This window comes from Mytilus trossulus, chromosome 8 (genome assembly GCF_036588685.1).
Source record: "Mytilus trossulus isolate FHL-02 chromosome 8, PNRI_Mtr1.1.1.hap1, whole genome shotgun sequence".
NCBI classification, from domain to species: Eukaryota; Metazoa; Mollusca; class Bivalvia; order Mytilida; family Mytilidae; genus Mytilus; species Mytilus trossulus.
In genome coordinates this window covers 49,114,899-49,141,966 of record NC_086380.1, presented here as the reverse complement: position 1 = coordinate 49,141,966, position 27,068 = coordinate 49,114,899, and the positions used below count along the sequence as shown (strand labels likewise).

The window sequence follows — 27,068 nt, the reverse complement described above, 5'->3', positions numbered from 1 at the left end:
ATTGAATGTAAAATTTGAAATACTATGTTTTAAAAGAAAGAAACGCTTATCATACATAACAGATTTACCGATTTCAAAATAAATTTACTCTAATATATATACATTTTGTACTTAGCTTACTGGCAGGAATTAATAATAATAGGTTACATGTATAGTTTTTTGGGTCAAGCTAGTCTTACAAATATGCCTCGGAGTCATCTTTTCATAAATGATTTTAAGCTGATATTTTCGTGATTTATTTCTTTTTTTTTAACGAAGTTCGGTGGAAGCTTGATAATAAAAGCAATGCATATATATAGCAAATTTGCAAAAGAAAATACGAAAATTAAGGAAAATGTAAATATCGCTACAAGAGTTTTGTGTTCCAGGATTAGGCTAAAATAAAAATAAAAAAACACACAAATTCAAAAAAGGTGTTAACCGAATACACCCTTAGATGGGAATTAAATTTCACGAAAGTCGCTAAATACATGTAGGATGTATTTCTAAAAAAACACTTTTCTCCCTTCCATAATGTACATTATAGACCCGGATGTTGTTCCATAAAAAAATCAATTGAACTAGTGGTTCATATGTCAAATGTATGTGTTTTGAATAGTAACAACAGGCATATATTTGTGTGGAAAACTTGATTTAAAAGAAGTTTAAATGAAGGGTTTCTTCGAATAATAATGCGTTTTTTTCGTTTCCTAGTGGTGTGATGTTACAACGAAAATTTAGTGTTGATAATATTTCATATAATTATTTATTTCTCTTTTCAGCATTTGTAAAGAAGTGGCTTCACCTTTCTGGTTACTATTCATGTGTTGTGTATAAAGGTATCACAACACTTTATAGTTATTGGACAGGTTAAACTCAGACGACGAATCATCCAAACAGCACCAGATCTTTTGTGATTCCAGCTGATTTCAGATCACTAGCAATACATGATAATAGAAAGTTTGAAAGTTCCAGTTCGTGTAACTGATTTGATTAAATGATTAACAAATATTGAAATTTTAAAATACAGAAAAAAGATACAAGTTTAATAATGATTGTAATAAAGAAAATGTAAGTTTTGTTAATAAAATGAAAGGCTCAAGTACTAGAAGATCCTGACATGATGTACTGACTCATTGGAAGATGAATACAGCAAGTCCAGAGATACTGACAATATCCAGTACGTACAGATCATAGACACTGTGCACTAGTATCAATAATAGATTATTTTTAAATATTGCAATTGTGGTACACGTTTTATTGTATACAGGCAATTGCGGGAAACAAATCTCCTTAATTTATACATTGGATGCCAATGGGGTTTCTCATAGACACAAAACAAAATCATTATGCAGGTTAAATATAACGCACCTCATATTTAGCATTTTAATAAAGGTACAGTATGGTTAACAGTCACCAATCCGTTTTGTAGAGTGTTTGTCCTGGATGACTTAGTTCATCAGAAATTCCCAAGGTTGATGGTCATTTAGCAAATTCATTTGATTGATAAAATGCCATACAAGATGAGCAGCATTTTTTTTTCATTTTTTCCAGTTGATTTCTGAAAGCCTTGGAAACTACTAAACTTGATATGATTTCAGCTGGCAATTGCATTAAAAGCTTATTTAAAAAAAAAAATCTATGGACATTCGAAACATGAGCATATCAGATTTGAAAATTATAGTCCTGATGTCATCATATATATAAATGTATTGTGTCAAGACCACAATAGTCAATAACATGTATACCTCATGTCTTACATAATGGTAATCAAATTCAGAAAAATAACATTAAAATTGGCTAATTATTGGAAACTTACCGGTAGTGCATTGACATAGTTTTATAAATATCAAATTGTTGACATCAGCATTCACATGGTCAACTAGCACTTTACAATTCAGACTCAGTTTGTTGGTCAAGTATACATTTCACACTCTGACCTATGATGTCACATTCTCAATATGCATTAAACTGGCCACTGGACATGAACAAAGACTAAAAATATAATCTTCCCGGCATTCATCAGTAGCTTTTTTTTTATGTTTACTTGATTGTTTTCATATGCATTCAACACACATCAAAACCTTAGGAAATGTACTGTGTGATATATTGGTGGATTAATACTAAAATCCAATTGATTAGAAAGCAGCATTTAAATTCGTGTCATAATGAAAAATGGTACATGTCTGCAAGGTTGTGATGCCAGAATCCCTATATTTTGGGAAGCCAGCATCCGGATATTTTGGTATGTCAGCATCCAGATATATTGAGATGCCAGCATCCAGATATTTTGGGATGCCAGCATCAAGATATATTGGGATGCCAGTATCCGAATATTGGGATGCCAGCATCCAAATATATTGAGATGCCAGCATCCCGATATTTTGGGATGCCAGCATCCAAAAGTATTGGGATGCCAGCATCCGGATATTTTGGGATGCCAGCATCCAGATATATTGGGATGCCAGCATCCGGATATTTTGGGATGCCAGCATCCAGATATGTTGGGATGTCAGTTTCCGGATATGTTGGGATGCCAGAATCTATAAATAATTGGAAGCCAGCATCCAAACGTTGAGGTATTCAATATGAAATTAAAAGAATTACATCAGCATCTATCAAAGGCGAAGATGCAATTTTAATCGTTTTCTTCATTATCCGCAGACACATTTTTGAAATATGCTATGTACAGAAATAAGAAGTGCTTTTTATACAAAACAATTTCACAACTACAAAAGTTGTTAATATAATCGAGAGAGCATCCATAATCTTTAAGACCCAATAAAATTCATTATGTAGCATCTACTATTCATAGAAATAAATGAATCTTTATGATTTTTGGTAAAATGATCATAATTATGTTGATATTTAAACAAATGCAATATAGTAGAAATATTCTGAATATGGAACATGGCCGTAACATTTTCTCTGGAAATTGAAATTTTTGTAGTTGAGAACACATTGATGAAAATAAGTTTGAATTTAAATTTGTGTTACACTTTAAATAGCTATCAATGTTTTGATTTAAGTTGCAGTATAAAAACTATCAGGTCAATGTCATAAAATTAAATATATATATTTTTTTTGCACGCGTGATTCAACACAGACGCTTGGGTATATGATACCTGAGACTACTATAACGTTATACCGTAGTAGTCTAAAGTGATGATACAGATATTTTTTTTATTTTTTTGTTGTTGATTAACATATTTTATTTTGAACAGATCAATATTTCATGTTATGGAGGTTTTTTTTGCGAAAAAATACCAGTCAAGGGACTGTAAAATATCCCGAGCCGTAAGGCGATGGAAATTTGGTCCCAAGACTGGTATTTTTGGCAAATACCCCTCTATGATCCTCTATAACATGAAATATCCGTTAAATTACACCGAATAAATTGGGATTGAAACTCTCTGTACAGGACTGGTGAAAAAAAAAACACTTAAAAGTTGTAAAGGGACACTAGCTAGCTGACAAATTCATGTTCACCGATTCTAATCAAATTCTCATATTTGCCCTTATGAAACTGAATTGTTTGCCGCAAACTTGCAGTAGACTTGCTGCAAGCTTGCGGCAAACAAAAAGTTTGCAGGAACACAGAAAATAGTGTTTGCAGTTGTTTGCCACTAGCTTCAAACTTCCGGCAAACATTGCTGCGAGCTTGCGGCAAGTTTGCAGAAACATCCATGTTCAGGTATGAATAGGTACAGATAATTGTAGAACTGGGCATGCCCAAAAAGACAAATATCGGACTAATCGGGCATGCACAAGTCATCAAGTTTTATAAGTTCTGAGCACTATTAGCAAAATGGTGCATACATCGTATTACATGATTAATTTTAGTAAAATCATTGATATTCAATTGCATAATTTTACAACTTCTTACATGATTATGCATGGCTTTAATTCAAACGCACAGTTTTACAACTTCTTGCATGATTATGCATGGCTTTAGTTCATGTGCATAGTTTTACAACTTCTTGCATGATAATGCATGGCTTTAATTCAAGTGCACACAACTTCTTGCATGATTGTGCTTGGCTTTAATTCAAGTGCACACTTCAACAAACTTTGGTAAAACTGCGCATTCCATAATTATAAACGAATGCACAGTTTAACAATTGTATGATGGACCTGGTTGTATTCCTTTAAGTGCATCAGCATGCACAGTTTTACAATTGTTTGATGATCTATAGGCTTCATTGTTTAACATGCATTTATGAACTGCTCGTTTGTACAATTTCCTGGGGAATCGTGCATAATGTACAGATCATATGAAAATTGTAAAACAATGCATGCCCAGTTCAACAGACAATTGTACAACTAGGCATGCACAGTTCTACAAAATCTTGTGACAAAACATACCTCCCATGTTTGCCGTAGGATTGCCAGAAAGTTTGAAATAATAATGAATGTTTGCCGCAAGATTGCAGAAAACTCTACCATTCTATATGTTTGCCGCAAGATTGCAGACAATTTTGACCATTCTATATGTTAGTAATTGCAGGAATTACACAATATTGACTGGCCATGCCTAGTTGGCACTTCCTGGATGCTAACAATTTAAAATTGTGGCTAGGTCAATGTACGTTGATTGTGTTTGGAAATGCGTTTCACATATATAAGAGATCAAGGAGGCATTTTGGTTCAATAAAATGGGATAATCAGTATGTAATTTTGTAAGTACAAATGATTAATAGAACTTCATGCTTTAGTAAAATAATTAATGTTATCATCATACATAATTAAGTAAGCAACTATATATACATGTATATATGTGTGATTGAAAAACTTAAGCTACTGTAAGTTTTAATTTGTAACTGATGTACTGCACCATCATGATCATGTTTATTAAGATTAAGTTAAATTCTGCAATGCATTACCTAGCTTTATAGTCTCAATAGATATAGGAAGATGTGGTGTGAGTGCCAATGAGACAACTCTCCATCCAAATAACAATTTAAATATTAAACCATTATAGGTTAAAGTACGGCCTTCAACACGGAGCCTTGGCTCACACCGAACAACAAGCTATAAAGGGCCCCAAAATTACTAGTGTAAAACCATTCAAACGGGAAAACCAACGGTCTAATCTATATAAACAAAACGAGAAACGAGAAACACGTATATATTACATAAACAAACGACAACTACTGTACGTCAGATTCCTGACTTAGGACAGGTGCAAACATTTGCAGCGGGATTAAACGTTTTAATGGCATTATATGTATTTTTTTCAATCATTTATAACAAGAGAGTTGAAAAATATGCATTTTGTTCTTTAAAGAGAGAAAAATTACAAAATTACAAAATTGTCAATATGGTAAATTTGACACGAAAAAGCATCAAAATCTGATAAAACTGTCTTGTATTAACACCTACCTATAGTTTTTGTGAGTTGAATTTATTCAGATTGGTCCCCTTCATCTTTATTGAGAGTTTGAAAAAAAGTTTAATTGTGGAACTGTGATTTTTTTTCACGATAATTGCCCAAAAATGGGTAAAAACTGATTAAAAATGGAAAAATCTTTAAAATTGGATACTTTCAGAGGGCCGTAGCATAAAAAGAAGCGCACCACCATATAATGTTTTCTTCACCAATATTTATTTTACAGTCATATTAACCCAAAAATCAGGTTAAGAAAATAAAAGTTTAATTCTAGAAATTTTGGGCTCCTCAGAGGGGTACATCCTGATATAATAGTGACATCGATTATAACCAACATGACGTTTCGACGATGAATGAACTCACCACACGGTGAGATCAGTATAGTGCAGTCGAATGCGCGAACTTTGACTACGAAAAGCTTCAGGATTTGAGGAGATGCCTGCAGTAGTTAATAAAAAACACAGCAGCCATTGAATTTTTGTATATAATCTGTAACGATTGTTTCGAACTGGGAAAGGTACCAGATAAATGGACTAAAAGCATAATCAATCCAGTTTTTAAACCTGGATCTGAAGATAGAACGATTCCTTTAAATTACCGGGTAATTACATTAATATCTGTCCCTAGTAAAATATATTGCCATGTTCTCAATACTCGTTTTATTTCATGGCTCGCAAAGTACTGTGTGATTAACAGAACAGATTCAGAGAGAAACGAAGTTGCAAGGAACGGGCATAAATGGAAAGTTCGTGTCTGCGATTCAGCTGTAAAAGAATAGCAAGCCGTTCTCGTCAAAACTATGTTTAAACCATTTTTTTAAAAATTTACATACTGAGAATTAAAAAAAAAACACAATGAGATTAAAAAACCTAAAAACACACACTGAGAATTAAATATTACACAATGAGATTTCATAAAGACGAACTGTCTTTCTGAGATTACAAAAAATCTAAAAACACACACTGAGAATTGAAAATTACACACTGAGAATTGAAAATTACACACTAAGATTTCAAAAAGACACACTGAGATGAAATAAACTGAAAAACACACATTGAGAATTGAAAATTACACAATGAGATTTGTGCGCACATTTTATGCGCCCATATCTAATTAGTATATTTCATCTGAATCTATTACAAGCTTAAATAACTAGGCGGCAGAACTCGCTTTTCATCTGTAGCCTAGGTTCCTGTCTCCAATTGTCATTGCAATGCGAACTCAGAATAGGATTGGATCCCAGACTATTCTTATTTGGCGTCATGGAATCCTTACAATTTTCTCAAGTAACTGTGAGCAAGCACAACAAAATTATGGCAAGCCGTTCTCGTCAAAACTATGTTTAAACCATTTTTCGAAAAATTTACACACTGAGAATTACAACAAAGCACACTGAGATTTAAAAACTTCAAAGCACAAACTGAGAATTAAAAAAATACACACTGAGATTTCATAAAGACGCACTGAGATTACAAAAATGAAAAACTAACACTGAGAATTAAAAATTACACACTGAGAATTGAAAATTACACACTGAGAATTGAAAATTACACACTGACATTTCAAAAAGACACACTGAGAATAGATAAACTGAAAACACACATTGAGAATTTAAAATTACACACTGAGATTTGTGTGCACTTTTTATGCGCACATATCTTATTAGCATACTTAATCTGAATCTATTACAAACTTAAAACAAAAAGGGGACAGAACTCGTTAGTCCTTCGATTTGGTTCTAAATTATTTATAAAAAAACCTTTAGAAATACAAGAACAAGAAAAATAGCCAGTTAGTTCTTGTGGGTGGTCAAAAGCACATGTCACAGAAAAAGAGCACATCTCTTTACCTCAAACTGAGGTTAATGTACACTGGCCGAGATATATTTTTTCTGAAACAAGTTCGTGTCTGGATGATGAATAAATGACAGGAAATTCAACCGCACCGTAATAACTTTTATATTGTAGTGATACAAATCAGTATACTTAGGACTAATAGTATTATACTTATATAGTATACACAGAAAATTGGTTTTTGCATTTGCATTCCCGAAGTTACTCGTCCCTTCCTTCCTTTATACTGTTTTTATACTAAAGGCTACAATTGAATTCAAAGTTATTTGTGCAAACATGCACATACAGAGTAAACAAAAGAAAAGAGTAGCATGAATTCCATGCGTATAGAATTATAGCACTTTTCAGTATACACAACAACGAGATTGGGAAATATAACATACCTGCCAACTGTCACTATTTGCGGGGGATTTCCCCCATGGAGGCTCTCAAATTCAAATTTTGAAAGAGCAATTGTGTGCACATTTATCGTACGTTTCGTTATATTTGAATGCTTCAAAAAAGCTTCAAAATACTATAAGCTTGTATTGTTACTTTCTTAGGGTCGATTTCTGTTTGTATATTAAACATACAACAAAAGTTTATATTGGTATATGGTAAGTTATTGTTTCATTTTACATGTTTACCATTGGTGACATCAAATAAAATGTTTTGCGGGTTGAACTATAAAGCCATACGAAATTTAAATATCATATTTATTTGAAAACTGAAGGATCTGAAATTTAAATTATACATGTATGTTTAAACCGTATAATGAATACGGAAGGTGGGTATCGCACAAAGTCATCCAGACTAGCCGAATTATAAATACTAGCATCCGTACTTCGATGATCACTTGATCCAAAATTAAGCCTGTCAGATGGAGAAGAAAACGCTTTTGGTTAAGGACTACAGTTGAAAAAGTAACATTTAATACCAATCCATGCAAAATAGTAAGATGTATGTTCCTGAGTGTATAATGCACAAAGAAAGGGTGGTTATCTACTGTTGAACTAAGTAAGGTAGTATAGTTACCATACGCCTTCATGTTACAGATACGATCGACGTGCACTACAGCAGAATTACGGTTTCAGTTTCACACATATTAATTGGGCTAATTTGAAATCTCCTGCATGATTTTTTTATATTCGTATTTTCGACGAAGCAAAGCAAGTTTGATATATAGGTCATATACATGTATGCATTTAACAATATTCAATCGTTGTACCAAATTGTAGAACATGTAGAAAAATCCGTCCGTTCCGATCAAATCTTAACTGAAGTACCATTGTGCACATATATACGGACGCTGGATTTAAATCAGATCTGTTCTTGCAGTTTTTGTCACTTTTTTTGTGCAAAATAAATACTTTAAATGTGACTATCTTTAGTTCCGAATCTTTCTATCTTTCCATACCAACGGTCGACAAGTGCGTTCATTTTTGTGAATCAATATTTAAATGTTTTGAAATATCCATTATTATTGACAAGTAGTACACAGTTACATTTTTCAAATTTTACCAAAGGAAAAATATATCTCAATAAATTGCCTATTCCTCAAATCTTTGGTTGGAATTAAATATCATTCTTTGCACGAAAAATATATTTCATAAACAATTGGTAGTATATAAAATTGACTACACGTATGAGTTTAGTAATTAAATATAGTATATCAATGTACACATGATGTATATTATAAACGATATTTTTTTGCATGAACCCCCTGAGGGGTTCATGCTTATATATTGGTGAGTTTTGAATGTGTCTATGGGCCACTCGATATCTCTCGGCCGGAAGTCAGAATAAATTTCTCGGAACGTCTCGAAATTTTTCGGTCATTTATACAGATCTAAACAGGTTGTTATCTACGTCTTTGATATGGTCCCCTGATGGCCCTTGACGAAGCAATTATATTTGTTTTAAAACGACCACTGTATACTGTGTGTATCTGGGTCAATTATAACGTTGTCTCGATAACATGTAAACTAATTATGTTTGAAGATTTATCCACGGGATACTGACAGTGTATTTCATGATAGACTTACATGGAGAACATTCTGGTTAAACTATTTATATTAGATGATGATATTCTAATCAAACTTATTTAATTCAATCGGAATGAAAGAAATATCTACCAAATTAATATACTGTATTTATGTTTCTGAAGAAACTAACCATGATTGAAATCAGAATATTTTCAGGGCTACAATTAAGGAATAAATATTTTATATGACAAGATACTCCAGTTTTGGTAAAAGAGAAGCTTGACAGATTGTTACCTAAACGAGAAAGTTTAAATGAACTTCGGACATGCAAGTAAGACCAAACTATTAAACCTTATCTCTCTTGTGGCCAGTAGTTTTTTTTATAAGTTTGCATTTCCAAAATTATTTGTTGTGCCCTAAAATATGAAGGATTAATGCCTATGACAACACATGCCCTAGGACCTCATTTGATACATGATGTCACCTCTAATTGACGGTTCCAGGGCATTGGTCCGAAAGGTTGTTGGTCCGAAGGGTCGGTGGTCCGAAAGGTCAATGGTCCGAAAGGTCATTGGTCCGAAGGGTCATTGGTCCGAAAGGTCATTGGTCCAAAAGACCGGCTATTTACTATAAAGATTTGACAAATCCGTAGGGGGGAGAAGATTATGCCGAGTACAAAATATTCGGTTTTCTCCGGTTAATGTCGGCCATATTTCGGGATTATACGGCCTCATTTCGGCACAACTCGGCCGATTCCGTAGCTACATTATTGAGGGTCGGATAGGGGGCCCCAAGAGTCCAGAAGAGGCAAGAACCGGAAGTCGGGGTGGAAACAGGGAGTTGGGGCAGGAAACAGGAGAAAGTGGTGCGGGCAGACGAGAGCCGGGAATAAAAGGGTGCGTGGAGACGGGAACTGGAGGGCAGAAGGGCGCGGGAACAGGAAGTTGGGGGCGGAAAGTGGATATTACTACCCCTTCTTCTCCTATCCCCCTCCTAATTAGCAGTGAAATCATGATTGAGCTAGTCTAATTAACTCCTATCCTCGTGTGTGTGTGTGTGTGCGCTTCCCCCGATCTCCCCTTTTCGAAAAAGGTACAATATACAATTTACACAATGCTTGTGTCAGAACCGGATAGTATGTAATACTATTTGCTACTATGGGGGTGTTGAGACCATATAAAAAAGTATGCGTGTTTCTGGTATCAGCCTACCTTCCCTTGTTTTTGATGCCTACCCAAGCCTTTTTATGAACGAACAGAGGACGTGGTTATAAGGGGTAGAGGAGGCAGGAGGTTGGATCTTCGGGGATAAAATACCCTTGTCCACCCCCTGATAAATGTCATAAGAGTTAAGAGATTTACTTTAACATATTGGTATATATTCTGTTTTCATTCAAACCCGCCATTTTTTGTTTTCAATGTCTCTCCATCCTGACACCGTTCTATCAGGGGGTGGCTAGGGGGTGTCGAATTTTCCATTTTTAATTTTACCCCGTTTTTTCGCCCGTTTTCTCCCCGCTCCACGTCCCTTTTGACCCCGCTTCCTGCCCCTTCTACCCCGGCTTCCCGCCCCTTTGGTCACCGCTTCCCGCCCCTCTACCCCCGTCCCCTGTCCACCCTCTTCCGGCCGTCCCATTCACCCTGATTCCTGTCCCTCACTCCTGGGTTTCCGTCTCATCCACTCCTGGTTCCCCGTCCCTTGTCTCCCGGTTCCCGCCCAATATCTCCCGGGTTCCGGCCCTGTATGAGAGGGAGATGATTATTAACGGAGTATTACCGACTAGTACCCTTCGGACCATTGACCCTTCGGACTATTGACCCTTCGGACTATTGACCTTTTGGACCAACGAACTGATCCCCTAATTGACCCCTACATTTGGGCATTGGGGAGCCATATAAGGCATATTGAAAAATACTACACCATGTACTGTACACTGTTTAAGGGCATAAGATACAGATGCAACGTTAGATATTGCTACTACCACGAAAAATAGCGTTAAGTAAATATTTGACGGGAATTTTTTCATGATGGAGCTGCTGAAATAAATATTTCAAATTATACATGAAAATAAAGATTGATTCTTAAATTTTCACATTATAGGGAAAAAATAAAAATATAATATTCATAAGTTAAGGAAGACACAGAATATCCAAAAAAACGTTTACTTAGCGTTGTCCCATGTAACAAACTCGAAACATAAAACTCGAACAATTCGCGGAATGTTCACGCAACTCTTCGAAATTTTGCCTGAATATTCTATGACGTGATACATTTCATTATTGGTTAACATAGCTGTCTCCATTTAAAATTTGCATACATATTTTCAAAAGAATATGATGTACGGAAATGTCCCATTGGAAATTTTATTTGGAAACTTGAAACATTTCAGTTGAAAAATAAAATTTTGACAGAGATTCAACAAATTGTAAGCATGATCGTTTAGTACTAAGTGTAAGCTCTCAAAATTCGAATTTAAACATGAATTGAGCTACATATTCAATTCAAAACAATGGATTTGCAATGTCTTGCGGAAATGTCCGAGTTAAACTTTCATGCCTTCACAAAACTTTTACGGCCAAAAAAACAGAGATTTGATTTTGTGAAGATTATTTTTCGGCTTAGATAACTATACCAATAAAAAGTACTTTTAAAGTTGAAGTTGGTACAACAAATAACATTAAGATTACAGGGTGATCTATAAAAAATACGGATTAATGAAAATGTCTTGCAAGTTTGTCCGTTATCATAATTTGACGTCGCAACAAGCGTAATATGCAACTGACGGCATGAACTGCATTCGCGTGTTCCTTCCTCCACTAAATATAAATGTCCTGCTTTCAAAAAAACGAGATGATGCACATATTACAAAAATACACATCTAAAAGACGATCAAAAAGTAAGAAAACTTCAGTATTAAAAGTATAAGCTATTGCATGTCACTGCTTGAATAAAACATACTCGGGTTAAATATATAATGCAGCAATATTTCCCATACTTCTCCCAAAACACATAATTACTAACAGTAAAATTGAATATCTTTTGTAAATAATTATAAAATCATACTGGATGGATTCTCACGACATTTATACTTGTGTGTTATACTATTCATTTACCCAAAAAGGAAAGCAGGAAGAATAAGATAGTGCGAGTTTCCAATTTAACGTCATTTTTCTGTTACACTAAATGGTAGCAATATCTGACGTCGCGTCACAGTAACAGGAGAGGTAATGACGTTGCTAACGTAAACTGTTATTTTCGCGATGTCAAACTGTGACATATCGGGAAAAGATGCATTTTGCGACTGATTTTTATCATTCAAACTGATTTAATTTGAAAACGAGTTCATGGACCCCTATTTTTCAAAACAGCAATTTGTTTCATTTTGCAGGGAGATTATGAGACCCAACTTTTATAAAACTGTAAATAGAGGATTTTTTTAAATTTTGATAATCATGCAGCAAAAAATGACATATTTTCCTCAATTCATGAACATTTGATAAATATGAGTTATTTCTGAATAAAAAAATGCATAATTTTTTATGATGCTTATAAAATACAGAAATTACCGATTATTTAACAAAAAACAGTTTGCGTTTATCTTTTATATCAAAAAAGTTATGTCTTTCTTTCGAAAAAGAAATTAAGGCCACAAATCTGAGTTTTGAGCAAATATACAAAATTTCGACCTCGTTTTACACAAAAAGTAGCACATGCAGGTATATTTTTTATTACATATATTTGATTTAATCAGGTAAAAAACAGCCTGTATGCAAATTTTCACGAACTTGTAAATATAGGATCAAAACTGTATCGTATGCCCTTAACATGATTTATTTGATCTGTTAACAGTGTTATTTGAAAAATCATACATTTTGTACATGTACTGGTAAACAAGAGAAAGACAAAAGTTAAAAATACATGAAATATGGCTATTTAACATGTCTAAGACTCATAGTTACTGAAGAAACATGTAGATTGAAGGAGTTCTAATAACTAAATCACTGAAAAATAAGATGTTCTAGAGGTATGATTGCCTATGAGACAAATTTTCACCAAATACCACATGATGCAAGGATGGCAAACATCTGCCTTATAAACTTGTGTATTGCCGACTTCGAAATACTGGGAAAAATTAAAAACTTGCATACATCATGTACATGCACCAATGTTGGTACATGTACATGTATATTTGTTTAATATTAATGTAAAATCTTTGTTTTTTCCTCAGTGAAGTATCTGTCAGCACATTGAAAGGTGATAGGTTTATCACTGCATTATATAGACTGCATGATAAAATTCAGAAACAGAGAAGGGCTCGTTACAGATTGAATGAAGGCATGTTTACACAGTTAGTCCTTACACTTGGTGAAATATGTTCCTTGGAGGGGGAGTAAGTATTGACAACTATATATATAGCTATTTACTATAACTCTTTTACTTTTTCAACTGCTGTAAATTCAGAAATTATTGCATGTATTAATAAATGCAATTCTGTCATTTTAGACTAAAACGCGATTTTAATTTTTGTAATATTTAGAAAAAGTTGTTTTTAATTTATTAACAAATTTTTAAAACACAAGTTTAAATTATTGCAATTGTAACCCTGTTGCATTTTAGCAATAATCCTGATAATAAAAAAATTATAATAATTTCTGAATTCACACTACATTATAATTATAAGTTGTTGTTTAAATCTGGGAACAGTATATCTAATATATGTTCCTGTTTAAATATAATCATAAAATTGTAAACGTGTATAAGCATGCTGGTGATCTTCTGCTGCACCTTCATGAATACGCTTCTGAATCAGATTACCACATATATATCAAAGCTAACATCACAATGATCACCAGGACTGAGTATAGACTGCACTAAGGTTCGCTATGAATTCTTTTTTGTAGACGAGTTAAAAGCTATATTGCCATGTTGTTTTACAAATCTCAAAGGGTTATTATTTTTTTCTATATAGTTTTAAGCCCCGATGTTTATAAAATACAGACAATATAAAAGTAAGAAGATATATGGTATGACGGCCAATGACTCTCCAATTCACTACAAAAAAAGATTGAATGAAGGCATTGAAATGTGAATTTCATTTACACATTTTATCTACATGTGGGGGTAAAAACTAATAATTAAAGGGGTATATATAGCTCTATTGCTAATCTCTGTTATCATATATAAAAGAGGGTGGTAAAGGGGGGCGCTGAACACAGAAACATGAGTAATAAAAATCACTAAAATGTTGCACAGGAAATTTTAAATGGAAATACCCTGCGGTCAACTTTAAGCGTCCACTAGTTGCATCTGATTTGAAAAAAGAATAATTCATAGGAAATCATAGTAATTTGATAGCAATTAATATCCTGGGAACACATATAATTTAAATAATCTACAGACTGACTTTTATAAAAATGTCGGACAAGCTTGAGAAATTAAATGAGTACAGACACGGAAAACAAAGAACGTACATTAAACATGTTAAACCAAACTCAAGAAAACAAGAAATAGAACTCCAAAAATTGAAAACACGATATAAACAGTTAGAAAACTTTACACACAAATAACCCTTTACCACCTTCATAAAATGGTTGTTGATAAAATATTACCTTAACTATCTGATTCATGATCATCTATCTGTCATAACATTATTTTCAACTTGGAAGCAGTTATATTCACTTCTTGAGGAAACAACTTTAAATCAAAGATTCACCATTTCTTTCTTTTTGTAACATGTGTAAGATTATTGTATTGATGTTGGTTATACCATCAGAAAAATCTGTATATTCATTCAGGTATCTGTTTGATTTTGTTTATACTAGGCGGTGTTCAAGTGGAGATGAGTCTATTTGGTGTAATTTGAGAGGATGTAAGCGTGTCATTTCAAATCCAGATTGTCGTTTCTACAAACAGGGGCATTTAATGAATGATAATTGTGCACCAGTTAAGCCAACTACTGTAGTATCTATTCATGAGGTAACTATATCATCGCAGTAAATTTTTACTATATCTATTTAAGAGAGCATTTTTTTCATAGAAGTAAAGTTTGCTTGGTCAACTTCTTTATATGTATCTTGTTGTTTTAAATATTGGAACTAATGGTTAATACTGTGTATTGGTGTGGTTTTAATATGCTGCTAATCATGTTGATAAATACTTTTCTGATTTAATCAAAGGATCATCAAGCTGGAACATAAAAAATCCATGTTTAGTTTAGATCACAACAGGATGATGTCAATATAAATAAGAAGATGTGGTATGAGTGCTATTGAGACAACTTTCCATCCTAATCATAATGTATAAAAAGTTAACAATTATAGCTATTAGTCAAAGTACGGCATTCAACACAGAGCCTTAGCTCACATTGAACAGCAAGCCCCAAAGGGCACCAAAATGACTAGTGTAAAACAATTCAAGTAGGAAAACAAATGGTATAATCTCTATAAACAAGAAACAAGAAACACCTTCATGTATGAACCACACCAACAAATGATAACCACAGAACAACAAGTTCCTGACTTAGGACTTGAGCTTATTTCGATGTCTTGTAATGTTTTTTGTAGTTAGATCAATTCTATATACACACTGAAATATTAAGTCTATGATGACTATTCATTACTTTTAACAGCATTCAAACAGAAATGTATGTTTGAGCAACTTGTGCCAAATAAAAAGTATGTGGGGTTCCAGTTACATCTAAAAAATAGTTAGGGTAGCTCTTGAGCTATAGATTATGTAGGGATTTTTAAAAAAAATTTTTAACATTGAGTCTATGGGAATAACATTCGGACTTGAAATTAATGAAAGATGACAAAAAAATCTTTAGAGTAGGCTACTATTAAGACTTAAATCATGTAAACTAGGATAGGTAGGGTCACTTCAGCCACACATATTTTTTTATTCATCCTTATCACTTTATTAGAAAAAATGGTATTGAGTGTGATTTTTTCATTTTAAGAGAATATTTAAGATAGTGCTTTTTTCACAAATATTCCTTTATTTTGAAAGAATTCATTCCATAATATTTTAGAAAAATAAATTATTTCAATATGTTGGTTTTTTATTTAACAATTTTATGTTCCTGTTAACAGGACAAATTAATGTATGATGGTACACTGTTGTCCATCTGTCCTTCCTTTGTCAACATTTTGGACAATTACTCAAAAACTATAGGTAGGTGTTAAATATAAGAAAGTTTTATCATATTTTGATGCTTTTTAGTGTCAATTTACCATGTCAACTTTGGAAGTTTGTGATTTGTCTCTGTTTAAAGAATAATCAATCATTAAAAAATGATCTCTTATCGCTCCTGTTTTCTGATATGGCATAGTATGCTCTCATGGTGTAGCTGTTTATTAATTATAGACATGCCAAAATATTTCCAATATCTGTGACCTAGTTGAAGGGAATAAGCAGTAAGTACCAGTTAAGAAGTCGTTAGTTGAATAACAAATGATGGAATTTATTATTCCTATTGAATCCATGAAAATATATTTCAACCATTGAGATAAGGACTAATAAAACTTAGTGTAATTATATCTTTGTAAAAATTTTTCAATTGCAGGTGAAAAATGCTAAGAAATTTGAAGGTTTAGAACATCCAGAAAAAAAGAGAAAAAGAAAGAGATTTAAAAGGTCACACTTTTCAACTGAAGAATCTGAATCTTGCTCATCGTCTGGTATATCTAGGTGGTCATCTGGACAGCTACTGGACATTTCAAAAGAACCAATACCAGAAATAATTGCTGATTTGAATGTGAAAGTTCTTGGACAGCATGCCGGTGAACTTCTGCTAGACCTTCATGAATATGGTTTAGATGACCACATATCAAAGCTGACATCACCAGGACTGATTATAGATGGCACCAAGGTTAGCTATGATATCTTATTCATTGTTATTGTAGACGAGGAAGTTAAAAGCTCTATAGGGTCATGTTGTTTTACAAATCTCAAAGGGAGATCAATAAATTATAAAGCTTATAATTTATGTCCAGATGTATATAAATGCACACAATTTAAAAACAATAAAATGTGGCATAATGGCCTTTAAGTCAACACTCTACTAGAGACTAAATAACATAGAAATTAACTAAAGTTCACGGTATAGCGTTAAACGACGACCACATAGTCAGTTATAAATGGTCCAATAATAACAAAATGACAAATGCAAAACAACTCTTACAAGAAAACTAACATCCTTGTTAATGTAGATATACAATAAACAGAGACTGATAACTTCTCTTCTAGAGGTAAACATTAGTTCTTTCATATATTAATCTTAGTTATTAAGTGGACTTAGACAAAATGTCTTTCTAATGGCTAAATCAGTTTTTAAACACTACAAAAATGAGGATTAAATTATCCGTCAATTCATTTTTTATTCACCTTAGAATATTGTAGAAAGGTTTTGTTAACATGCACATGCCCTTCAACCTTCTACATATACATTAGTACACACACCAGAGTCTTAAGAATTTCATTAGATTTTCTCTGCTCTTGAAACCCTATAAGTTATCAAAACAGATAAAAAACTAAATAACTGATCTAACAAGAAAAAAGAATGATTTAAAGAAGTAATAGATAAGATGCAAATAGGTTTACAATACTTGTTTTCTTGTTACAAAACCAAAACAATAAATGTTAAGCACACAATGTAGCTTTAAATTGTCTGAGTTATCTCCACTTGGAAAGTTAATTTTTAAACAATTTAAAAAAATATTTACTTGTCTGAAGCCAAATCATAGATAGATATAGGAAAATTTGGTGTGATTGCCATGAGACAAATCTCCATCCAAATAACAATATAAAAAAGTAAACCATTATAGGTCAAAGTACAGCCTTCATCACATAGCCTTGGCTCACACCGAATAACAAGCTATAAAGGGCCCCAAAATTACTAGTGTAAAACCATTCAAACAGGAAAACAAACAGACTAATCTATATAAAAAGATTGAAAGTATACTGTATTGTTCATAACTTATGATCAATCTTAGTCTTAAGTATTTTTGTGAAACCGACTTCTGGAACTTTGGTCTTCAACCTAAATGCAAAACTTCCCTGAAATATCTGAAATGTTGCAGCAAAAGATCTGTGGACATTAAAAAAAATTTAAGATTTAAAGCCAAAGAATTGTTGGATACATATTTAAAATAAGTTTGTGCTAAAATATGAAAATTATATAATAATTTAGTGTCAAGTAGTTAGTACACTATATGTCTAGTTAGAAAAGAAACTTTAAATTTATTTTAAGAAGTTGTTAAATGTTTGGAAAAAAGCATGATAAGTTTCATATAATATTGTAGATTTTTTTTTATGTTTCAGGTATACTTTACTCTATTGGAAATGTCAAAGAGTCATTATGAAAAGCTGTGCAAGAATGTTGAACTTGATGAAACTGACAGAGCTATAATTTATTATTCCAGGCCATTAGACATTTTACATCTTGAAAGTCGCAACAAACTGATAGAAAACTTTGTACGGTTAAACAACATTTATTAACCAAGTTATTATTAGATCATGAACTTTAATAATTGATGGTGCTGACTGGTGTGGATAGTTTAGTTCATCATTATACCCCTGCTTTAAAAAAGGGGGGTATACTGTTTTACCTCTGTCTGTCCGTCCGTCAGTCGGTCTGTCAGTCAGTCCGTCCCATGGATATTCTGTCCGTCAGTCAGTCCGTCCCATGAATATTTTTAGTCGCTTTTTTCTTATAAACTACATTATAAGGATTTCTGAAATTTGGTTTCAGGGTTTATCTAAGTCAGCTATACCGTGTGATGCGTTTGTTTTCAGATTAATCATTGAAAACTTCCTGTTTACCGAAAACTTGTATGATTTTACACATGATAGCCAAGTTGAAAATTTTCGTCACACTTTTCTCAGGAACTACAATACAAGGAATTCTGAAATTTGGTTTCATGATTTATATAAGTCAGCTATACCGTGTGATGCTTTTTCAGATTCATCACTTGACAACTTCCTGTTTACCGAACACTTGCATATTTTTACACTATTTATTTTTTCATCGCATTTTTCTCAGGAACTACAATACAAGGATTTCTGAAATTTGGTTTCAGGGTTTATCTAAGTCAGCTATACCGTGTGATGCGTTTTCAGATTGATCACTTGACAACTTCCTGTTTACCGAACACTTGTATGATTTTACACATGATAGCCAAGTTGAAAATTTTCGTCACACTTTTCTCAGGAACTAAAATACAAGGATTTCTGAAATTTGGTTTCATGATTTATATAAGTCAGCTTTACCGTGTGATGCGTTTTCAGATTCATCACTCGACAACTTCCTATTTACCGAACACTTGCATATTTTACACTATTTATATTATCCACTTGCGGCGGGGGTATCATCAGTGAGCAGTAGCTCGCAGTTTCACTTGTTTAGACTTCATGCAACTTAAGAAACTGTATAAACTCTCTTTGTTTGGTATACAAAGTATATTGTTATACTGACATTTATATCTAAAATATTTACCTCATATTTTACATTGGTTTTAAAACTCTTCAAATTTTGATAAAAAAAAAGGTATCCAAGGTATTACATTTATTAATTACTTGACACATATTTTATGCTGATTTGTAGTGTTGTCTTTTCCAAGACATCAGATTAAAAAGAAATCCATAAAATCTTGACCTACTTTACATGTTATAATTTGTTCACAGTATCTCAATACTGCAAAATGGGTTTTAAGAGAAAAAAGAATACAAAGATACCAATCTCAATCCATAGTTTGAAGGAACTTAGATTACTGAAAAAGTCAAACAACAGTCCATAAAAATGAATACTACCTAAAACAAGGAATGTTCATATGTTTAATTAGGAATGGTATTCAATCTGTCATATTTATTTGGAGTAATATTTTTATAATAAAACACCTACAAAAATTTGTTATTGGTATCAGCCTACCCTTCCACCTGAGATCTAACCCAGTTTTCAATGGGGTTTGTGTTGACTAGTCATTAGTTGTCATGTTGTCTCTTGTGTACAATTGTTTTTCCTCTTTTGAATGATTAACTGCATTGGGCAAATCTTTTAAACCACAAATTTACAATTAATTATTTATTTTGGAGCATATAATATCGACCCCCTGAGAAATGTTTTGCTTTTGGAGCATTTTAAACCGTATTTCTATAGGTCATTAATTTGGTGATGTACGTTTGATATTCACGATTTGGTGGTAGGATGTTTGGGCAGTGCTCAGCTAAATGTTGTCCGTGCGTTTACTCATACAGTGTTCAATCAAAGCTTTTTAGATTTTGATATGCTTTTACAACAAAATGGAGGTCAATTTCAATAATGATACTTTTACCAGTCAGGAGTTATGATTCGTGAAAGATTGAAAATGGCGTTCACAGTCATGTCCCTACATTAACTCATGAACGGTTCAATGAAAGCTTTTCAAATTTAAATAAGTTATTACTGATGAAAAATGGAAGTCTAGCTCAAGAATGATGCTTTTCACTTTTGCTGTTCGGGAGTTATGGTACTTGAAAGATTGAAAAATGGCATTTCCAGTAGTGTCTGTGCATTTACTCATGAACCGTTTGACCAATGCTTATTAAAATTTAATATGTTTTTACTGATGACAAAAATTCAAGTTTGTTATTCATGATTTTCTCTTTTACCAATCAGGAGTTATGGTTCTTGAAAGATTAAACAATTGAGTAACAGTTCTTGAAAGATTGATAAATTGTATTTCCAGTTGTGTTTGTGTGTTATCTCATGAGCAATTCACCATTTAGGAGTTTGGATTTTTGTGATATTTAAAAATGCCAGAACACAAATTAATGTTTAAAATACGTTTTACTGCTAATCTATTCTGACAGCTCTTGGTTATACCTTTTATGACCCACTTACGATAGTAGAGGGGCATTATGTTTTCTGGTCTGTGGCTCCGTTCGTTCGTCCGTCCGTGCCTTGGTTTATAGGAACTACAATAGACAATTATATTTTCTCTAAATTTACATAACTGTCCAGATTATTTTAGTAGGTTGACCATTTCGAGGCCCTGTCCACCAGTTCACGGTAATTAATAACAGTTTATTTCAATAGTACCAGAGGCTATAAATACAGTAGGAGACAGCATTAAACAATTGTTTGATAACCTCCTTAATGAAAACATTATGACACATGCTGAAATGTCCCGCCTGTTTAACTTATCATTGAATTCGTGTTCAATGTCTGTCATAGGAATCAAATGTTCTACTACAAGATCACATGTACTCAACATTAGATGAATCCTTTTAGACAGACATTTTACACCTAACAATCATTCAATGAACCATTTATAATGTACCATGTATACCGCGGTTCGAAATTCATCAAGCGATAGAAACACCAAATTCAACCATGAATATTTAACATTCACAAATTAACCACGAACATGAGAACAAGATCAGAATCAACATGCCAGACTGACATAAACACATTACTAGTATTATATACACCAAATATAGTTGAACTATTGCTTATAGTTTAAGAAAACAGACCGAAACATAACAAATTAACATTGAGTAATGAACCATGAAAACGAGGTCAAGTTCAAATAAAACCTGCAAGATTGACATGTACGTTGTAAAATAATTCCATACACCAACTATAGTTTATCTATTGCATATAGTATTAAAAAGACCAATATCACAAAAATAGCTGAACCCCGAAAATGAGGTCAAGGTCAGATGAAACCTACAAGTTGGATATGTACACCTAACAATCATTCCCTAAACCAAAAATAGTAGACCTATTGCTTATGCATTGTAGTATCTGAAATATGGACTTAAACGGTCTAACAGGCACATATAAGGACATTGCAAGGTACGCACATACCGCATATAATTAACCTATTACTCCTAATAAAAGAGAAATTTAATATTACAAAAAGTCAACTTTTTTTTCAAATAGTCGCAATATCACGGAGATGCGATCAATGACACCGGAAATATGACTGGCAGACGCTTCATAACATAAGGCATTTGTTAACAAAGTATGAAACAGCCACATCTACAACTTAAAAATAAATTTGTAAGTAGCTAGTTAAAGCCGCCCCATCGCTTTGTCGAGCTTTCTGCGCAGGCTAAAAAAAAGTCTAGGCAGCTTCAGATAAACAAGAAGCAATTCAAACGATTAAACCAACAGCTTGAATTATGAAAAACAAAAAACCAATAAAGACAAAAACGTTTCATAAAATTAATGTGCTGCCGAAATTTACTCATATTTATTTTAAGTACATTTTTTTTTAGATATAATGCGTTTTATTATTAGTTGTTGATTAGATTTGAACTAGCTGTCAATCTCAGATCTGTACTTTTTTTGTGTTGTTATATGGGGATGTATATGTACCCTGCCAAAGTCTGTGATTATTTTCACGTATTTCTGCTTTGAAACGATCTGTTAAACTCATTTCAACTGTCATTGTATAGGTTGTTCTTATGGTTTACTGCTATAACACTGTCCCATGTTAAGAGATAATTGTTGCCTTCAACTAATTTAATCCTGGATGTACAAGAGGAGCGAAAGATACCAAAGGGACAGTCACTCATAAATCGAAAATAACCTGACAACGCCATGGCCAAAATGGAAATGACAAACAGTCAAACAATAGTACACATGACACAACATAGAAAACTAAAGAATAAACAACACGAACCCCACCAAAAACTAGGGGTGATCTCAGGTGCTCCGAAAGGGTAATCAGATCTTGCTCCACATGTGGCACCCGTCTTGTTGCTGAAATGTGATTACAAATCCGATAAATAGTCTACAATAGGTCACATTCATGAAAGGGAAGGGGGTTGTAGTTACGAAGTAAGGAACATATACGATATCATTTGTGACACGGCTATTCCATAACTGTCAACCAACTCGTGATGGCGTCCGTAAAACTTTCGAAGGGGTGGTTTCAACTATACCATTTGAAACTCTTGGTTTAATAGTTTCCTTGTGAGTAGCTACCCTCTATCAAGAAAATCATGATAGGAAATGCAAGCTCGGTAATATCGTATCAATTGGGAGTTGCTGCTGGAATTGTTGCTACTTAGAAATGTAAATTCACAATTGGAAAGCTGAAATCATCTCTTTTGTCGTAAAATTTTGTTTTCAACCTACCCTCATTGTCAATTTCTAGATGTAAGTCAAGATATGAGGCTGACGTAACTGTATCTGTAGTATCCATTAACTCTAGTTTGATGGGATAGATGCGTTCCACATAGTCACCAAATTTTGAATTATTTAGCGAAAGAACATCATCTATATAGCGGAAAGTAGAGTTAAAGGATATCGCTAACTTCTAATCTTCCTTTCTAAGACGTTCCTTCATGAATCCAGCCTCATAAAAAAAGAAACAAGTCGGCAAGTAGATGGGCACAATTTGTTCCCATTGGAATGCTGAGTCTGTTGAAAAACACGTCCTCCGAACGCAACAAATATGTTGTCAATCAAGAAATAAAGCATCTTGATAATATCAGTTTCAGAGGATTTTTTGTTTGAATCACAATGATCCCTACAAAGTAGGATTTATTTTCCCCTAAGACAAGATACTGTCCCAACTCAGGAGCCTGTTATTCAGTGATTGTCGTTTGTTGCTATAAATAATGTTTGTTTCTCGTTCATTAATCAGGTCGCTTTTCTCGTTTGAACTGTTTTACATTTGTCATTTCGAGCCTTTTATAGTCGAGTATGTGGTATAGGTTTATCGCATTGTTGAAGGCCTTACGGTCATCTATAGATATTAATTTCTATGTCATTTGGTCTTTTGTTGGTAGTTTGCAATCATAGCAAATCTTTTTTTTTTTATAGTTTAAATAAGTAACCTAGGACAATCACTAAAGCATAAGCTCCGGACTTGGAATGTGCATATTTCTAATGAGATGTAAATTTTGCAAGAGTTTTGTGACAGGCAAGAAAGGGTAAAATGCATCTTTGACATTCACAAAAAGATGTGTCGTTGTTAATATCGTTTTCGAAATGTTCCCAAAATTTAACCATTTTGATACATGTTACCAAGGATCATATCAACTGTTGTATTATAGGCAAAACCTTTTGGAGTTTATGGTCCACAACGCTGTTTAACTTCGTACTTTATTTTGCTTTTTCAACTTTTTTTAATCGAGTCACTGATGAGTCATGTACACGAAAAGCAGAGAATTGCAAGCACAGTTTTAAATCAAAGCGCGAAAGCGCTGTAAAGGCAGTTAATTACAGGTTGTGTGTATTTCTAGTCCAGTTATATCATTATCTTCCATAAAACAGAGGTGGTTTGTAGAATTTAAGATTTAGAGTTCTTTTGTACCTAGTTCACCTATATCTAGTCTACTGTTTACAGTATATTTTCTGTGCCTCCCATGAAATGCATTTTTAGCCATGGCCTTGTCAGTTTGCTTTAAATTTATGAGTTTGACTGTCCCTTTGGTGTCTTTTGTCCCTCTTCTTTAGACATATAAGAACTTTTCCTTTTCAATATAAATAGACTATTTTCAATAATTGATTGTATACACATATTCTATGACTCCCATAAAAAATAGTTCACAAAGATTGACTAGTCTCTGTATTGTGTGTATAGCAAGGACATCAAGAAACATAATGGTAAATGTACATAGTAACATGTCAACTTTTTTTATGACCATACCTGTCAACTGTCAGTATTTGCAGAGTATTTCCCCCATCGAGCTCGAGGCTCCCAAATGGAAATTTGTAAGAGCAATTTTGTCGACTATTTTAAAGAAAACAATTAATTCAACAATGGCTTTGAGCTTGTTAATGCACGAAGAAGCTTAAAACCACATTAGAATATATTTGAAGGGAATCAATGACAAATCGCCCCACTTTAAAAACAAGGGTGCACACACTGAAATGTCTCGCCTTCTTTACTAATCATTGATATTATGTTGATAGTCCTAATAATAAAGCGTTATTACAACTGTCTCATAATCTTAACATAATATAGATATAGGAAGATGTGGTGTGAGTGCCAATGAGACAACTCTCCATCCAAATAACAATTTAAAAATTAAACCATTATAGGTTAAAGTACGGCCTTCAACACGGAGCCTTGGCTCACACCGAACAACAAGCTATAAAGGGCCCCAAAATTACTAGTGTAAAACCATTCAAACGGGAAAACCAACGGTCTAATAACCAAGAAAACTAAACATTGACCTTTGAACCATGAAAATGAGGTCAAGGTCAGATAAACCATGCCAGGTAGGCATGTACAGCTTACAATTCTTCCATACAACAAATAAAATTGACTTATTGCTTATAGTTTAAGAAAAACAGACCAAAACACAAAAGCTTAACACTGAGCAATGAACCGTAAAAAATGAGATCAAGGTCAAATAAAACCTGTGCGACTGAGATGTAGATCATGAAATATTTCCATACACCAAATATAGTTGACCTATTGCATATAGTATTAGAAAAAAAGGCCAAAACTCAAAAACCTAACTTTGACCACTGAACCATGAAAATGAGGTCAAGGTCATATGACACCTGCCAGGTAGACCTGTACACCTTACAACCATTCCATACACAAAATATAGAAGACCTATTGCAAACAGTATAAGAAAAACAGACCAAAACACAAAACTTAACTATAACCGCTAAACCATGAAAATGAGGTCAAGGTCAGATGACACCTGCCAGTTGGACTAAACACCTTACAGTGCTTCCATACACCGAATGTAATAGACCTATTGCTTATAGTATCTCAGATATGGACTTGACCACCAAAACTTAACCTTGTTCGCTGATCCATAAAATGAGGTTGAGGTCAAGTGAAAACTGTCTGACGGGCAAGAGGACCTTGCAAGGTACGCACATACCAAATATAGTTATCCTATTACTTATAATAAGAGAGAATTTAACATTACAAAAAATTTTAACTTTTTTTTCAAGTAGTAACTGAACCATGAAAATGAGGTCAAGGACGTTGGACATGTGACTGACAGAATCTTCGTAACATGAGGCAACCATATACAATTATGAAGCATCCAGGTCTCCCACCTTCTAAAATATAAAGCTTTTAAGAACTGAGCTAACATCGCCGCCGCCGTATCACTATCCCTATGTCGAGCTTTCTGCGACAAAAGTCGCAGGCTCGACAAAAAAACTGCCCCAACCTGGATTACCAAATCGCCCCACTTGTGAACTGTGTTAAATCCTGTTAATATTACTCCTGCCAACTGGTACGGGGCGCCGCATGGGACTCTTGTGGTTTTGTACTCAAAATTCAATTTTGTACGGACAAAAGTGACTTTTGTTCAACAAAAATGAGTTCAGTTTAACAAAATTTGTATCATACTACAAATTTGAAATTTTGTCATACAAAATTATCTATCAGCGGACAAAAGTCACTTTTGTCATGACAAAATTCATTTTTGTTACACAGACTTGACTTTTGTTACCTAATTTGAAAATTGAGCGACAAAAGTCAATTTTGTATTTAAATTAGTTTAGTTTGGTTTCTGTGAACTAATTTGCATACAAAATCGACTTTTGTTACACAAAATTGACTTTTGTTGCACAAAATTGACTTTTGTTACACAAAAATTACTTTTGTTACACAAAATTGACTTTTGTTACACAAAATTGACTTTTGTTACACAAAATTGACTTTTGTGAGACAAAATTGACAAAATTGACTTTTGTCTCAAGAAAATTGACAAAATTGAATTTTGTCTCAACAAAATTGAATTTTGTCTCAACAAAATTGACAAAATTGAATTTTGTCTCAACAAAATTGAATTTTGTCTCAACAAAATTGACAAAATTGAATTTTGTCTCAACAAAATTGACAAAATTGAATTTTGTCTCAACAAAATTGACAAAATTGAATTTTGTCTCAACAAAATTAACAAAATTGAATT

The 27,068-nt window shown here is 33.3% G+C and overlaps 1 protein-coding gene across 1 annotated transcript; it reads left to right on the top strand.

Moving 5' to 3' along the window:
• The first annotated feature begins 7,974 nt into the window (after positions 1-7,974).
• On the top strand, positions 7,975-20,072 carry LOC134727734 (uncharacterized). Its single transcript, XM_063592120.1, has 6 exons — positions 7,975-7,987; positions 9,438-9,516; positions 13,414-13,575; positions 15,008-15,161; positions 16,750-17,055; positions 18,507-20,072. Exons 1-6 carry the CDS (start codon positions 7,975-7,977, stop codon positions 18,681-18,683), a joined length of 891 nt encoding a protein of 296 aa, XP_063448190.1. The 3' UTR covers positions 18,684-20,072.
• Positions 20,073-27,068: the final 6,996 nt, after the last annotated feature.